This window comes from Labeo rohita, chromosome 24 (assembly GCF_022985175.1).
Source record: "Labeo rohita strain BAU-BD-2019 chromosome 24, IGBB_LRoh.1.0, whole genome shotgun sequence".
NCBI classification, from domain to species: Eukaryota; Metazoa; Chordata; class Actinopteri; order Cypriniformes; family Cyprinidae; genus Labeo; species Labeo rohita.
The window spans coordinates 2,862,228-2,881,342 of record NC_066892.1 but is presented as its reverse complement, the minus strand read 5'-3'; the positions used below and the strand labels follow the sequence as shown (position 1 = coordinate 2,881,342).

The following is a 19,115-nucleotide window of genomic DNA, read 5'->3' as shown; positions in this document are numbered from 1 at the left end:
CCAATTTAAATGCAAGGAAGAATTCCAAGACATTCATTTAACTGTATTTTCAACTAGAGACAGGATAGATGGATGGATGGATAGACAAATGGATGGAAGGACAGATGGATAGGCAAGTGGATAGAGGGATAGATAGATGGATAGATAGACGGATGGATTGATGGATGGATGGATGGATAGACAGATGGATGGATGGATGGATGGATGGATGGATAGACAGATGGATAGAAAGACGAATGGATGGATGGATGGACGGATGGATGAATGGATAGATGGATGGATGGACAGATGAATGATGGAAAGACAGACAGACAGATGGATGGATGGATGGATAGATGGATAGATAGACAGGTGGGTAGAAAGACGAATGAATGGATGGATGGACGGGCAGATGGATGAATGGATAGATGGATGACAGACAGATGGATAGAAAGACAAATTGACAGATGGATGGATGGACAGACGGACGGATGGATGGATAGATGAATGGATGGATAGATGGATGGATGGATGAATGGATGGATAGACAAATGGATGAATGGATAGATGGATGAATGGATGGATGGATAGACAAATGGATGAATAGATTGATGGATGAATGGATGGACGGATGGATGGATAGACATGGATGGATGGATAGATGAATGGATGGATGGTTAGGTGGATAGAAAAATGGATGGACGGATGGATAGACATGGATGGATGGATGGACGGATGGATAGACAATTGGATGTATGGATGGATGGATGGATGACAAATGGATAAACAAGTGGAAAGATAGATGGATGGATGAATGATGGATGGATGAATGGATGGATAGACAAATGGATGGAGGGATAGACGGATGGATGGATAGATAGACGGACCGATGGATGGATGATAGATGAATAAACAAGTGGAAAGATAGACAGATAGATAGATAGATGAATATTTGGATGAATAGATGGATGGATGGATGATGGATAGATGGTTGGATGGATGGACAGATAGACGAATAGATGAATGGATAGATGAGGTATTGACGAATGGGTGGATGTAGGGATGGATGGATAGATGGCTAGATATACAGATGGATAGATAGACAAATGGATGGATGGATAGACAGATGGACCGATGGATAGATAGATAATAGACAGATGAATGGATGGACAGAAGGATAGACGAATGGTTAGATGGATGGATGGATAGGTGAATAGATAGATGGATAGATCTAATAAATCAGTTTTTTTGGATCTGCTTGGAAGAATGCTTCATTTCCCAGAATGCATCACTGATGTTGAATGTTGTTAAATTGTGAATTCAGTAAATTCCTGCTTCTGTCACTCAAATTTAAATGCCAGTTAAACATCCTATGAGGGGTGCGATTGATTCCAACTAAATTCACACTCATGATTTGAAAATTAAGTTGATTCTTCTATTCTCAGTCACTTTAATGATGATTTTAGTTCTTTGAAAGTAACACACAAACCCCAGTGCTAACGTGTGTGTGTGTTTGCGAGGGTCAAAGACTTTAAGTGGAATAACGTCACAACACATTTGATGTTAGGTACGGAGAGCTTTTATTTTAGCCGTAACTAACCAGTTTCTGTCTGCGCTGGCACTGCTGTTTAATACTGTGTGTGTTTGGTATTTATATGCTTGTCTAATGAGCAGCCTGGGCCGAAGCGCTGGATCTGTGCGCTGGCTGCAGCGCCGTCAACATCAAACAACACGGCAGACGCTCGTCTCTCCCTCGCTCTCCAGCTCCGCTCCAAAACCTAGTGAGACGCCTACCTAGACGGCACAGAGATAGTACTGCCTTCACTTAAAAAACACTTTGAAAATTGTCAAAATTCCATCCAACTGGATTAGAGTTTTACAAACTAATTAATTTAATGTGATGCATATTTGTCAATCATACGTAAATGAAATAACTATTTGCATGCATAACCAAAACACATGGAAATGTCATATGCAGTTCAAATACATAAATTATAAATTTAAGCCTAAATATTTTTTTCTGAGTTTTTGGACACATTCCACAATGTATTCTTCATAATGAAAGCAATCCCAGAATGCTTTGCGCAGCTGACTTTTGAAACAGATCTTCTCTCTCTCTCCCTCTCGTGCTCTCAATCATGTCTAAAAGCGCATACGAATTAAGCGTTGACTTGTGCCGTGTTTATGTTTGGCATTTATTTTTATACCGGCGTTTGTGCGTCCGTGTCCGTACGGCGCGTGTGTGCTCTTGAAGGAGGTGATGTCATCACTCAGGCCTTCCTACTGTAAGAAATCTTCTAATGGCATTACATCAGCACATGGGACCCCAACCGAGAGCAGTGTCATCCAGAACAGCTGCCGGCGGAATCAGATTCATCCCGCTGTCCTTCTTCCTGTCTTATTCCCAAACGGCTTCTATCTAGGAACATTCCCTCTAGAAATACGGATGCGGTCAGCGCTCCGTGGCATGAGCGCTCGGGACGGCGCTGGCACTGCCGCTCTCCCGCTGACCTTGTCCTTGACTGTTTAAACATTCTTCAGTCGCACTTGTTGACTTGTTTGTCATTAAGCGATTGCAGGGTCGTTCATTCACGCATTTACAGCGCTGTCAGCCTTACACGCACGGATCTGCATATAGCGTCCGCTGCTGCTGTTGTGACGACACTGTTGCTAATGAGACGAAAAATTCAACACATGCAATCCCTCTTACATAAGATAAAAAACGTTTCCTGGTCATCTTATTATGGCATTATTTTCTTGACAATTAGACATATTTTCCTTCCAAGCTTTTTAAAATGCAACCTTTTTAAAAATATACAGTTGGTCTATATATATATGGTCTATATATACATACAAATGAGAGAAAAAAAAAAAATGAAAACCTGGATAAAACCTGGATTTTGACAGATGTAAAGCAATGAAATCCACATTATTATTTGTTATATTATTCATATTTATTTGTTTATTATCCACATTTATTTATTTATTTATTTATTTGTTATGTTATTCACATTTATTTATTTATTTATTTATCCACAATTGTTTATTTAGTTATTTTTATATTAGCCACATTTATTTATTTGTTATATTATCGACATTTATTTATTCATTCATTTATTTATAATAATAATTATTACTACTAAATTCTGTTATTATTAAATATGTTTATTTTCAAGATTTTTTCTTTTTCATTTTGGTTAATTGTTTTTTATTTAACCAAAAGTTCACTTTTTTTTTTTTTTTTTTTTAAGTGATAATAAAGTCATATTATTTGTTTGTAATTAACGATGCAATATTTATGCACATTAAACATGATGGAACATTATGATGAAAAATATTTGGTAAAACTGTGGACTATTGGAAAAAAATTGAAAATCAGGAAATGAACAACATTTTTGAATTTTGAAAAAAGTAAAACAATGAAAAGATGTTTCGTGCATTCATTTATTGTTGTTAAATTTTATCTATATTTATTATTTGTTTTATCATCATTATCCATATTTTTATTTATTATTGTCCGTATTATTATTATTATTATTATTATTATTATTATTATACTAATAATAATTATTATTATTAGATTTTTATATATATATATATATATATATATATATATATATTTTTATATACACAATATAATACGTTTATATTATTATTATTATTATTATTATTATTATTATTATTGATTTAATAATTATTATAATTATTATTGATTTTTGTGTTTTATATATATATATATATATATATATATATATATATATATAATAAACATATACAATATACAATATAAGATAGTGTTCCATTTTATTATTATATTTTTATTTTTTTTATATACATATATACATTTATATACAAAAGTTGTAGAAAAAGTGACGCTGAAATCACCTAAATTAATTGTACTACTTGTTTATAATTGAAGATTAAATATTTATACACATGAAACATGATGGAACATTATGACGGAAAATGTCTGGTAAAACTCTGGACTGCTCTCAGGCGGCGCGCGTGTGTGTGTATTTTTAGGGAAACATTGAGTAAATCAGTGGATGGATTACAGTAATCGTGCTATTTTTGTATGTTTGTGTTTCTCAGGACTGAGTCTGGGATCGTGAAGTTCACCCAGAGACTCTCTTTGAAGGACAAACACTGCAAGGAGGACAGGAGTCTGTCATCCAGACCTCCGGCCTACAGGAGGCGCTCTCTCAGCGTAGACTGGTACATTTACATCACACCAAATCAGCCTCAGTCTATGTTTTCTATAAATCAGTCAGCTAAAAACCAGTTTGAGAGAGGTTGACTCAAACGATGCCAGAGGAGCCATGTTGGCTCTGAACGCTGCTAGTTACCCAAAGTTTTTCCTCGGCTCATCTCTACAGACATCATGACTCCAGCTCTGACTGTCTCTCTGCTCTCCACCCTCCCCGTCTGTCACGGCTTATGCGTGTCCAAAACTCACAAATCTGACTCACTTCCAACATGCTTTTCTTGGGAGCTTTTTCTGACATGCACACCATTTTAAAGGCACTCAAATCTCTCTGCCTTTTTTTAAAAAAACTGAAAAATCACCAAACCTTGACCACAATTACTCATTTTGGAAACACAATTCTTAAATTAGTGCTTTAAAATACTTTAAAGAATACCATTATGTTAGATATGCGTAGCGTTTTTCTCATTACTCATAATTTCAAAGCAGCTTTACACAAAATCATGATGTTAACGTTTAAAATAGCTTAATGTTTTCATGCCTTATAGTTAATTTAAAGTAAAATTATTTTAATTATTCTTAAAATAAAAGCATACTTTATATATTCAACATTATGTTAAGAACTGGTCAATAATATAGTTTACTGTTTTTAGACTTTTAATGTTTAAAGTCTCATCTAAGGCTGCATTTCTTTATTTATTATTTATTTTATCAAAAATACAGAAAAAAACTGTAGTGCAGCTAAAAAAAAATGACCTGTGATACCTTTTTCAGGATTCTTTGATTAATAAAAAAAGCAGCATTTCTTCAAAATAGAAATCATTTCTAACAATATAAGTCTTTGCTATCACATTTGATCATTTTAACACACCCTTGTTGAATAAAAATATTAATTTCTTTAAAAAAAAATACTGGCCCCAAATTTTTGATAGTGTGTAGTGTGTTACAAACGATTTCTATTTTGAAAAAACGCTGTTCTTTTCAACCTTGTATTCACCAAATATCCTAATTAAAGTATCACAGGTTCTAAAACATATTAATCAGCACAACTGTTTCCAATATTAATAATAAATCAGCATATTAGAATGATTTCTGAAGGGTCATGTGACACTGAAGACTGGAGTAATGATGCTGAAAATTCAGCTTTGATCACAGGAATAAATTCAAATGTACAATATATTCACATAAAAAAATAGATATTTTAAATTGAAATATTATTTCACTATATATATACAATATATGCACCCTTGATGAGCACAAGAGACTACTTTGAAAATATTAAAAACCTTACTTATCCCAAACTTCTGGACAGCACTGTATATACTTCTTATATGCTATAATATATTTATAAAAATATTATATTATATTATATTTATAAAAAAATTAAAAAATGTTTTTTTTATTAATTATATTAATAATTATATAAATTTATTTAAATGATTATTATTATTAATTAAAAAAAATATACAAATTATCAAGCATAAATTTGAAAAAAAAAAAAAATATATATATATATATATATATATATAGAGAGAGAGAGAGAGAGATTTTCTGCAAATAAACTGGATACTTTTTGTAATTTTTTTTCTCACCGTGTCACACTACTGGTGGTCAAAAATGACTCGCTTGAATGAATGAAAAATTGCTTGAATGAATGCACAATTATGCTTTATAATTGCCAAATATTGAACTTAATATTGTCAACTTATTTAACTTATAATTCAACTTATAGTCAGTTAGCATAGGTTTTGCATTTCTTTTTAGAACTGATTAATCATAGACCTCATTAATCTGAGCTTATACACCTCAGTTTTTGAGTAAACATTGCCAAATTTATCCATAAATAATGCTTTTTTCACTCCAGAATGAGGCGTATGACCAGTCAGTTCAAAAACATATACAAAACTTGTGCATAATGAGAAATTTACAAGCAATTTTTAAAATGAAAGGTTTCTTACAGCTGTTGAATGTAAAAGAAGATATTGTAGAAGATATTTTGAAGTATTTTTTTTTTTTTGGTTGGTGGTACCCATTGACTTCCATAGGATTTTTTTTTTCATACCGTGGAACTCTGTTTCCTTACATTCTCCAGAATATCTTCTTTTACATTCAACAGAAGAAAGAAACTCAAACTGGTTTGAAACAACTTGAGGTTGGGTAAGTAATGACAAAATTTGGGGCTAAACTATCACTTAAAGGAGTAAAATAGTTAAAAGGTATCATCACATTGTAAACCTGCACTTTTATATTCCCGAACTACGGGTTTATGTGCTTTTGTTCGCCCATGAGAAGAGGTGCGTATCATCGGCCGCATCTGGGCCGTGGCATATGGCAGATTGGGAGCCGGGCTCCAGAGACGCATATAACTCCGGGGAGTCTCGGCCCGGCGTGTCCCCAGGATGTAGCCACCCTGGCTGGGCGCGATGCGGGCTGGGCCCCCCTGTTTTCGGGACCGTGCAGAGACTCACGCAGACTCCCTGTCACCTCCTGCACGCCGAGCTGTCTGTCGCCAGAGCCTCTTAGACGGGCCTAACGTCACACACACACGTACGGGGCCGACGCACAAAGACACATCGGCGCGCACGCATTCATACATTGATTGATCCCGCGCTCACATGCGCGTCTCGTCCCCCTGCGGAACATCCCCATGGCGACGGTCTTCTGTCTCTGCTCATCAGAATTAGAGAGATTTGCCCCCTGGGGTGGGGGGAGAACAGGTGGCGGGCAGTTGAACTCCACACAGCAAACACTCTCACAGGGGAGCGACTACTACTGCGACAACACACGCGCATACCGCCGCATGCACACAAATACTCCCGCGGTTAATCTCTTAATCTGAGCGGATTAGAACGCATACGCCCGCGGCAGAAACACGCAAACGCGCAGACGCACGCGTGATGGGAAAAGACCACGGCTTTACTGCGTTAAACAAACTCGCTCCTGTTCTAATGCCGTCAAAGCGGCACGCATGCATGCAAGGGGCGAATCTCACGAAACGCATTTCACACCGCATTCAAATGAAAGAAATTGCATTTTGCTTAATGAAAATTACAATTTTTTTGGAAGTTTTTGTTTTGCAATCAGACATTCTTTTATTAAAAAATTTCCTTTTTTATTATTCTAATGATATATATATATATATATATATATATAGCCCATATATATAGCCCATATATATATATATATATATATATATATATATATATAGCCCATATATAAATAGATAGATCGATAGATAGATATCTAAATCTATAAATAAAAAAAAAAAAAAAATTCATGTGCTGTTCAAGTTTGAGGTTAATTTTGCTTTTTTATTATTATTATTATTTGTATTCAAATTAAACAAATTGCATTTTGCGTAATGACTTTTTTTAAGGTTTTTGTTTTGCAGTCAGACATCCTTTTATTTATTTTTATTGTTGCAGAAAATTTACTGTTTTATTATATTAATGTGATTTAAAAAAATATATATATGTATATATATATATATATATATATATATATATGGCAGGACAAATAAGTGTTTTTTCATGCACTGTTAAATTTTGAGGTCAGTTTTGCTTTTTAAATTGATTACATTTATTTTTTTTGTAATTATTATTTTTTTTTTTTACAATTTTGTCAGCTTTTGGAAAAATGACATCCTAAATACACATTTGAGTGTTGATTTAACCAATTTGTTATGCGTGTGGATTTCAATCATCATACATATATATACTGTATAAATATATATATATATATATATATAAAATAAAACCAGAAAAAATTATTTTCACCAAAAATAAAATAAATAATTATTTATAATATATATAAATTATAATATATATATATAATATATAGCTATTTTTTTTTATAATTATATATATTAAATATATAATTTTTTATGTATTCCTAAATACACAGTGAAAATCTATTTTCCTATTTTTTTATTTTGAAAAGAGATATTCTGGAAATGTATGCAAATTAGTGCATATTTAATTCTCTAATGCATCATTTGCATATATTTCAACAACATTTCAGAGTCTTAATATACTGTGATTAATCAACTGTGTGATGAGTGTGATGAGATCTAATAGTTAAAATTCATATCCTGTTGACCTGTATTATGAGAATTTATTATAAGAATCACTACTGAGAAGTAAATCATCCATATGCATTATACTAATGAAAGTATTTGCTTAATTGTCATTAAAATAATGGCAAATTCTTAAAAATATGCTTTGATTATGCAAAACATAATATCTTATTTTTTGTCTGTTGAGTTTGAGGTGAAATGCGAGATTCGTTCTTGTGAGATTCTGATTGGTGAAGCACGATTGCATGCTGAAGATCTTTGTGGTGACATGCAAACCTGTCGGCGTGTCTTTCAAACGGCGAGGGAATCAACTGATTAGCTTTGATTCCCCATTGTGTGTGTGAGAGGTCGAAGGGTTAGACTGGCTCCACTAGGCCTGAAGTATACAAGAGAGAAAGAGAGAGAGACGGGTTCTGTTGACCCTAGTAACACACACACACTAATCGGTAATACTGTCCTCGCTGCCCCCCTCCTGTTGCTTACTGTCACACACACTCCCCCTCCAAAATTTGGCTGGTCGGACTGCAGTCTGTCTGGTGCCAAGAATCAAATTTCAGACTCTCCTTCTCGAAGCCACATATAACCCTCGGAGAGGAGTCCCTCTGCCCCCTTTCCGTCTATTATAGCCAGCTCTACTCTAAAAGACAGAGAGACGTTGTCCCGTCCGCTCTCTGCGCATTTGTCGTAAAACATTCCGAATGTCACCAGAGTTTTCTTTGATTGATGACGACGTGGAAGAATATCTGTTACTTTGACTGGAGTTTCTCGCACACATCCATTCATTGTTATTGTAGCGTCATGTATCGACGTAAAATCTACGCAGGTTTCTGAAATCAAACACGAATCTCTAAATTTATACTTTTTTTACTTTGTTCCATGTTAGAGTTAACCAAATAAGATGATCTTAATTGAATATAATACAACTGAATTGAACAACGTTAAGTCAGAAAATGTGAACTGCTATTGCAATTGTTTTGCAGTTGTGATCATTTTATGAATGCAACGTAATATCAAAGATCTTTAGAATTTAGATTCTACATTTTTAAATAAAGTCTGAATTAAGTGCTAAATAACCAAACTGATAATCTTGCACTATTTTGTATTTTTTCTTGTTTGAAGATGCATCATCTACCGTCTGTGGAGTCCCGTTTTCGCCACTGAATAATAAAATAAAACAAGTTTTTTTGTCTTTGCATCCCACAATTCTTTTTTTCTCAGGATTGTGAGATACAAACTCGTTTTTGTTAGTTATAATGTGAGAATTGTGTAATGTGAGTCACAGTTCTGGCTATTTTTTCAGAATTGTGAGATATAAACTTGCAGTTGCGAGTTATAAAATCCTTTTTTTCAGGGGAAAAAATTACTGATATCTTCTCAGAATTCATTTATGACTCGCAATTCTGACTCGCAATAAGTCGCAATTACATTACGAAGTCAAAATTGCAATGTAAACTCATTTCTGAGAAAAAAAGTCTGAATTGTGAGTTTATATTTTGTGTTGCGACTTTATTCTGACTTTATAACTGGCAATTTCAAGTTTACATCTCACAATTCAGAGAAAAAGGTCAAAATGGCAAGATATAAACTCAGAATTATGATAAAAAAGTCAGAATTGTGAGTTTATATATTGAAATGCGACTTTATTCTGACTTTATAACTGGCAATTGCAAGTTTACATCTCACAATTCTAAGAAAAAGTCAAAATTGCGAAATATGATCAATAATTATGAGAAAAAAGTCAGAATTGTAAGTTTATATCTCACAATTCTGACTTTATGTCTCAGAATTGTACATTTATTCTGACTTTATAACTGACAATTGTGAGTTTATATCTTACAATTCACAGAAAAAGGCCAACATTTCAAGATATAAACTCAAAATTATGAGAAAAAAGTCAGAATTGTGAGTTTGTATCTTGAATTGTGACTTTATTCTAACTTTATAACTGGCATTTGTAAGTTTATATCTCACAGTTCTGAGAAAAAGTCAAAATTGTGAAATATAAACTTGCAATTCTGGAAAAAATTCCAAACTGTGAGTTTATATCTGACAATTCTGACTTAATTTTTCACAACTGCGTCTTTATTCTGACTTAAAAACTGGCAATTGCGAGTTTATATCTGACAATTCTGAGAAAAAAGTCAAAATTGTGAAATATGAACTTATAATTATGAGAAAAAAGTCAGAATTGTGAGTTTATATCTTGAATTGCGTCTTTATTACTGGCAATTGTGAGTTTATCTCTCACAATTCTGAGGAAAAAAAGAATTGTGAGATAAAATACACAGTTAACCTTTTTTATTTTTATTCAGTGGCGAAAACAGGCTTCCATAACTGTCATATGTTTTGCTGTTGTCAAAAGAGTTCAAAGTAATAGTAAATAAAATCTTTTTTCCATTTATTTTTTCTATAGGAATTTCAAACACTGTAAAAATGCTGCTGCAGTTAGTTGTAACAACTTAACATTTGTTGAGATAACTAAATCCACTACCTATCTAACTTAACTGAAGTTAACTAAGCTTAAAATTTCAAGTCATGCATGAACACTTTTTTACTTTTTAAAGTTGAATAATTACTTACTCTAATGTCAAATTTTAACATGTCATAACTAATTGCAGCAAGAATTTTTTACAAAGCAGAATTCTTCAATAAAAAGAATTTTAGTAAAATTTCAATAGAACATTTTGGTTCCACTTTACAATAAGAATTCATTTGTGAGCATTAGTTAACTTCATTAGTTAACATGAACAATACTTAGTTAAAATTAAGTTCAGCATTTACTAAAATCAGTGGTTGCTTTTTAAAATCAAAAGTTGTATCTGTTAACATCAGTTAATACATGCTGTAAAAATAAGTTGTGCATTGCTATTTCATGTCAGTTAATGCATTAATGTTACCAAATGAGACCTTATTGTAAAGTGTTATCAAATTTTAAATAAAAATTCTTCGGTAAAGCCTGAACCAAACTTTGACTGAAAGTATATTAAAATTTGAGAAAAAAGGCAAGTGATCTCAATCAAATTAACAACTGTGCAATACTAAAAATTAAGTGCATTGCTTATCTTTGTTCTTGCTGTCAGCGTTTACCTGTTATGTATAAAATTGACTTATTTCCGTGATCTAATGCACATTTGCTTAAATGATGACTAAATAGCCATTTGCCTATTGGTTAACATTACTGAATGGCCTGAATGACCTCAATGGAAAATCATTTCAGAGGAACAGCAAGCTTTACTTTCTTTTTTTTTTTAAATGAAATATGACTTTTTGCTTCTCTAATAATATGCACCGGTGAATTGTGCAGAATAAGCCCAGGAACATGATTAAGAAAGCACAGAACATTCCCGTTGTCACTTATTTTCTGTATAGCAACATCAGATCTAAAAACGAGTGACAGAAATACTCTCCGGCTTTTATCATTGTCTCACGTGAAACAAAGCGGATAATTTAGCGGCCACATTAGCGGTGCTATCGGGCAGAGTTTGATCTCTGAGGTAAATGTGAACATGTGTTCGGGGAAACGGTAAAGAGTAATCTCTTACCATCAGTGAGCTCAACACATGCACATGTGTGCGGGATTGCATGTGTTTATATGCGCCTACTGTTCTCAATGGCTATTATTCTTAGACGGAGGCATTACTCACTAAATTTTCCATACTATGGCCTATTCTCATTTAGCCTTGACTTACTGGACGTGTTAAATGTGCTCGTATTTGCGTGCTAAATTTTGCTTTGCCTTTTGATGTGATGCCAGACACAATCCCCAGATATTTGAGCACTTTTGCCCCCAACTTGACTGTTGTGAATAAGTGCGTGTTGCTGTGCACAGTGCAATCCATGCATTTTTTAAATGAATAGCATTTTGAATTACAAATATGTTAGAATTAAAAAAAATTGTGAGATTCAGTGGAAGATACAATCTGACTGTCTGCTCAAAGAGTCACATGATCAGCTTACGGAATTGTTACAATTGTCTTTGTTTTAGAATGTTTCAAAATTTCACAAGTTTCAGATTTGGAATCCCGGGTTGTCCGTGTGGTCTCTGAGACGTTTGGACCTCACAGTAGTTGTGTGGTGGGAAACTATGTGTTGTGTGTGTGTGTGTGTGTCTGTTCTATTCTATCACTATTCGTCTGATGGGGTGCTGAGACGGCTGTGTTAACATGTGGTGTCCCTGTTTCTTTTGTCTTTCTCTCTTTATCCCTCGTTCTTTCATCTGCTAGTCTTTCATGTGAGTGCGCGCGCCGTTCGCTCGACAGCCCGTGTGTTCGGCACAAGAGGAGAAACTTTAAGCCCGGAGATCAGCCGCCTTTGAAACTGATCCGGCCTGCCACAAATATACCCACTTTTATCTGCACACAGCACATACCTGCCCGTTAAAATAACCGCGTTATTATCAGAGCACTCGGAGGTGTTTGCCTGTTTCTGGCTGCGTGTATCCGACGCGCACGACGCGCCGTCCTAATGCGAGAGCATTTCTGACAGTTGTAGTTCTTGGAGCGCTTTGTTCTCTTTCCAAATTTCCAAAAGCCCCTCTCATGTGAATGAATTTTCATATCAGAGTATACATGTCAATATGGGTTTTTTAGCTACTAATTATTAAAAGTTTACTTTTAGTCTTTTCCATTCTTAGTCTATTGGCAATTTTATTTTATTATTTTTTTTTTAAGTCTAAACCTCACTAATTTACTTGCATTGAAGGGAAATTTTGAAAAATAAACTTCATTCAATGTGTATTTACAGATGAGGTCAAAAGTTTACATACACCTTGCAGAATCTGCAAAATGTTAATTATTTTAATAAAATAAAAGGGAAATACATGTTTTTTTTTATTTAGTACTGACCTGAATAAGATATTTCACATAAAAAATGTTCAGAAAATAAAATAATTGTTGAATTTATTATTTTTTTTTTTATGATCCACAGCTGTTTTTTTTGTTGTTTAGTGATAGTTGTTTATGAGAAAAAAATCCAGAAAAATATTTCAGGTCCCACAAATTCTTTGGATTTTCAGCATTTTTGTGTATTTGAACCCTTTCCAACAATGACTGTATGATTTTAAGATCCATTTTTTCACACTGAGGACAACTGAGGGACTCATATGCAACTATTACAGAAGGTTTAAACACTTACTGATGCTCCAGAAGGAAAAACGATGCATTTAGAGCCGGGGGTGAAAACTTTGAACAGAATGAAGATGTGTATTTTTTTTTTTTTTTCTAATTTTGCCTATATATCATATATATTTTTTAATTTAGTACTGCCCTTAAGAAGCCACAGAAGATACTTACATGTTTCCCAAAAAACAAAACAAGTTACATTTACCCTTTTACCCCCAGCTCTTAATGAGCAATATCTTATTCATGTTTGTACTAATAAAAAAATACATGCATTTTGTATGATCTCTCTTATTTTAGTAAAATAATTAACATTTTGCAGATTCTGCAAGGTGTGTGTTAACTTTTGACCTCAGCTGTAATTTTAAAAAATTGTATGAACTTATTTTTATTGTTAGTAAATTTTTGTTTTAAAATTTACTTTTTAAAATTTTTTTATAATTTATTATATATTACATTTATTTAAAAGTGTTTACAGTAAGGACAAATTTATTTGACCAATTAGCAAGTAATTGTTAGTATACTTTTTCTTTCTTAATGTTAATTAACTGTATCTTTACTAAGTTTGTCAACTTTTAATTTTAATAATGTTAACAAATTATTAATATATGTTGAAATCAACATTATCTTAGATTAATAAATGTAATAAATGTCTTTGTATAAATTATTTTTAATTATTAGTTTGTGTTATCTAAAATAATTAACTAATGTTAACAAATTGAACCTGTCTTACTGAAATATTAAATGGTGTATTTTTTGTTTTTAAATATACTATATACATTTTCCACACGAAATATGAACATTTAAAGAAAGCAATAAAAGTTTTGCATTATTAGTAATTGTCCTGATGACAGTGCTGACAGCATCTCTTTTTATTCCACGTAAATTCCCAGATTTAATTTCTTTTTCAGGGCCGAATCCAAAATGACTCAACAGATTCCAGACCCTCATCCTCTGATTCCACGTAAATACTCCAGCACGTCATGTTCGTCTCCGCCAAGCGCCGCGCGACGCCTTTACAGAAACCTGTCTGGAAAATTCCGCACAGCCAACCTGGCTATGGATGATACGACGCTCCCGAGCCAGTCAGACAAGGACCATTCGCACAAAACCACCATGGTGAGATGCAAACACTTCAACAAGAACTATGCAATAACAGAAACCAAAATAGCCTTGCACGACTATTGCATTTTGACTTATAAAGCAACCAATCACAACCGATGATGCTTTAACCATATTGCAACTCCAAAATCATATTCAGTCAAAAATGGCATTGGTATACTTCATGCATGCATGTGCTTGCATGCATTTTTCTATGCATGCACATCTAGTTCCAGGGAAACGAGGCTCTGTTTGAAGCCGTGGAGCATCAGGAGCTGGACGTCGTGGAGTCCCTGCTGAACACCTTCAGTCTGGAGGAGCTGGACTTAAACACACCCAACAGTGAAGGGCTGCTGCCGCTCGACATCGCCATCATGACCAACAACGTCCCCATGGCCAAACTTCTGCTGAGAGCCGGGGCCAAAGAGAGTCCCCACTGTGAGTACACGCTCCCTGTGATCAAACGCGTGCAGCACGAGCCCCACTTTATGAATCATAAACCATACATCTACAGATGTTTGCCACATGCTATACATTACAATAAAGCAGTAGTGGCTCATTGCTTCAATCAAACGGCGGCAGCAGCAATTTGATATGGTATGCAACACCAATGATCAAAACATAATGTCAGTTTTTTTGCCACTGTATATGGTATGTTTGGGAATGTCCAGGTCATATTTCTTATAAAAATCAAATAATACAAATATTTCATTTAATATAGAAAAATATGCACATTATATTCTATTATGTAATTTTACAGTATTATATTATTATATTATATTATTCTATATTAAATGCATGAAGAACATGATGCGTAAGCATTAAGATTTAGCATTATAACATTATTTTAGCAGTTTCTCATTCTTATTTCTGTATTTTTAAATGAAATTATACTATAAAGTATTATTTTATTGTAAATAATCATATTGTAAATTATCATGGTAGTATTTGCTGCTCTGAACTTAATTCATGTTGATACTTTTTTTTTTGACATTGCAGCAATGCAATTTTTATGTGCTTTTGTAATTTTTAATTTTTTAATCTTATTGTTTTTAAAATATATATTACTCTTTCATTTTAATTTATTTTTATGACATTTTTATTCCCAGCTAATAATTCACTTATTTAAATTAGTTGCAAAGGTAAAAAAAATTATTTAGTTTAGGACGACTAGTTATATTTTTAGTCTGTTTCAGCTGTATTGAACATAACAAAAATATTACTAGCTTAGTTTTAGTATTAGTTAATGATAATAATGATAATGCACATTATATTTTATTATAGAATTTTACAGTATTATTATATTATGCTATATTATGTTATATTATATTATATTATATTATATTATTACATTTGCATAAAGAACATGAAGTGTAATTTTAATTATAACGTTATTTCAGCAGTTTCTCATTTACAGTATTATTATATTATATTATATTTGCATAAAAAACATGAGGTGTAATTTTAATTATAACATTATTTAAGCAGTTTCTTATTCACAGTATTATTATATTATATTATATTATATTATATTTGCATAAAAAAAACATGAGGTGTAATTTTAATTATAACATTATTTAAACAGTGTCTCATTCTTATTTCTGTGATTTTAACTAAAATTATACTATAAAATATTATTTTACTTTAAATAATCATGTAAATTATCATAGTAGTATTTGCTGTTCGCAACTTAATTTATGTTGATTTAAAAAAAGATTTTATTGCCATTACTATTTTCAAGCAATGCATTTTTATGGAAAAGTTTTCATAAAAATGTAAAATTCTGAATAATAATGAGTACAAGCTCATTTTGAATGGGTTTTTCAGATTTTCAATATGGTAAAATATTAAATAAAACCTTTAAATATGAAACACTTCTTGATATTTGAATCAGTTTTCTTATTAAATATATTAGAGTGGTGAACATGGCTCATTCATAACTTAGTTTTATAGCACGCATGTAAAATCTATAAATAATTTTTACTGAAGTTTAACTTTACACAAGCACAGTGTAGATTGTACAGTTATATGATTGGGAATAAATATAGCTTGAAGCCTTAGGAGGAATTTTCAGTGGAATTAGTTTGACTAATCAAATAAAAAGGGTTTCAGTGCCGTCCACACATGCAAATAAAATATTAAGGTCATAAACATTACTGTACACAATCCAGTAATAAACAAGCCATCTTTGCTGTCTTATCTTTTTTTTCTTCAAATAAAAAACTTAAAACTCTGTTCCTGGGTTAAACATTTTGAAAAATCAAAACTCAGGTTTATTTTCCATTATTTGTTTGCAGGTATTTGTTTAATGTGTTTTTTTATTTATTCTCTAGTTCTAAGTCTTGAAAGCAGAGCCGCTCACCTGGCCTCGCTGGTGCAAGAGGCGGAGCATCGCATAGCAGAGCTGGTTGCCCAGGTGACGGGGGAGGAGCCTGGGGAGAGGGAGGAGTCAAACAGAGAGAGACAGTTAAAAACGTGGGAATGGAAGCTCCGCCTCTACAAGCGCATGCAAACGGGATACACACACGCCAGTAAGCAACACACACACCCCGCCCTGAGGTTACAGCACCCATGTGTGACAATTAAAGTGTGATTGTGTTGATTTCAGGTCCTCCTGAGCCTCCCAGCGTTGTTCATCTGTCCGTCAGCAGTAGCACCAGTCTCAGAGTTTATTTTCAAGAGCCTCTCTGTCACAACTCTGCGGTTATTACCAAATACCGCGGTGAGTGACCCCCAACCCCTGATTTAGGGCTGATTTAGATGATACCACTGACTAGTCACAGGTTACCATATAAAACAAATAGCACACAAATGCACCAGGACACAGTTTGTTTCACCATACTGAACAAGCACAGTTGAAACCACATGATGCGTGACTTGTAAACACAGCATGGCATGGTGGTAGAACTAGTTGACTAGTCATTGCAGCCCGGTCTGTGCATTTACTGAATGACTCCTTGCTTCTATTTTTCTCAGTGAGCTGGAGCAGCGTTCCTTCATTTACTCCATTACTGGGTGAGACGGTCATTGAAGACGTGACTCATCTCCACTATGACATCACTGGACTTCCAGCGGTTAGTATGTGGAGTAAAACATACCGCAAACAATATTACCACAGCTGTACAGCTCCAAAAAAAACTAAATAGCACCAGAAAGATTCATAACATACAACTTGTGCACTGTATTTTAGCCGTTTGATAGCTTTGTGTGATCCGATCTGAAATTAAAGTTGTGACCCGCTTCATCTTTGTGAATCACTGACGCAGAAATGTATTTTTAGTTTTATGATCGAACGTTTTATGAATGAAAGAACAGACGTTTTATGAAAGCAGTGGTTCTTAACCACCAGAGAGCCTCAGCAGACTTCCAAGGGGTCCTCAAGATGACTTAAAATTATTTAAAATAAGACAAAGCAAGCATTAAAATAGCTAAAATAAGCTATTTTTTATTTTAATTTACCCCTTCAACAGCTTCATTTTAAAAGTGTTATTTGAAGTCATGTAAAGTAGTACAATCATAAAACATTTATATACACATTTTTCTTAAAAGATTTCTTTTAATGTCAACAGAAGGAAGGCCAAGTAAATGATTTCTGAATTTATAAGATTTCATTGATTAATATTAATTTTCTTTTGGTATGTCAGAAGGAATAAAAAAGTGTTTTAGAAGTGTAGAATATTTTGGAGAAAGATTATAAAAACAAAATTTTAGCAACTCGTGCACAAGTGTTAAGCAATGTTAATGTACTATCAGTGTTTTAGTAATTTTGCTATGTGCTTTTGTCATTTTTTAAATTATTTTTATAGACTAGATTAGATTAATTGATTTATTTTTAGTGAACTTCAACATTTTATTTCATTTTTTTTAGTATTTGTAAGTTTAAGTTTTTCATGTATTTATAATTTTATTTAATTTTATGTAAACTTAATTTCAAGTAACAAAAACTTTTAAAACTTTTAAAAAACTTTTACAATTTAAAACTTAAAATTTTAAAATTGTTTTCATTGGTTTTGTAAGAGAACAACAGTGAACAAACAAAAAAAAAAAAATATATATATATATATATATATATAATATAATATAATATAATATATATATAAGTATATAAGTTTACTAAAAAATAATTGTATTTTTATTTTATACTTCCTATTTATTTTAAAATATAATAGTATTACCACACTTTATTGTTTTGTTTATGTATGTATAGTTATATTTAATGGGTCACACTATCTGCAGTGTGCAAAACAAATCTCAGTGTACTCTTATGAGAACCAGGCTAAAAAACTTAAGGAATTAAACATCATATTTTTAATAGAAGGTTGTGTTAAATACAGCATCAGTCACAGATCTGTCTCTCGTTTCAGGGTACATGCTGTTATGTCCAGGTATCAGCATATAACATGAAGGGATGGAGTTCACCTCAGATATCTGAACCTGCTTGTGCTACAGTCTCAAGTGAGTACACACACACACACACACACACACATTCAACAACAGCAAACAGGACAGATGTTAGTCACGTTTTGCCTTCTAAGAAGTTGCATGACATATACTGTGTATGTGTGTGTGTACGTGTGTCCTCATTTTTATGTTCGTGAGGACAAGCCCTCCTTTTCTCCCACAGATTTTAGGGCTCTTT

At 33.0% G+C, this 19,115-nt stretch overlaps 1 protein-coding gene across 3 annotated transcripts in view; it reads left to right on the top strand.

The window, feature by feature from the left end:
• Positions 1-19,115, top strand: part of LOC127155448 (ankyrin repeat and fibronectin type-III domain-containing protein 1) — a 94,106-nt gene that overhangs the window by 56,545 nt on the left and 18,446 nt on the right. For all 3 annotated transcript variants that reach the window (XM_051097642.1, XM_051097641.1, XM_051097643.1), the window contains 7 exons: positions 4,072-4,194; positions 14,287-14,494; positions 14,707-14,914; positions 16,810-17,007; positions 17,085-17,198; positions 17,453-17,550; positions 18,841-18,931. In XM_051097642.1, coding sequence (XP_050953599.1) covers positions 4,072-4,194; positions 14,287-14,494; positions 14,707-14,914; positions 16,810-17,007; positions 17,085-17,198; positions 17,453-17,550; positions 18,841-18,931 — 1,040 coding nt within the window. The remainder of the gene's footprint in view (positions 1-4,071; positions 4,195-14,286; positions 14,495-14,706; positions 14,915-16,809; positions 17,008-17,084; positions 17,199-17,452; positions 17,551-18,840; positions 18,932-19,115) is intronic.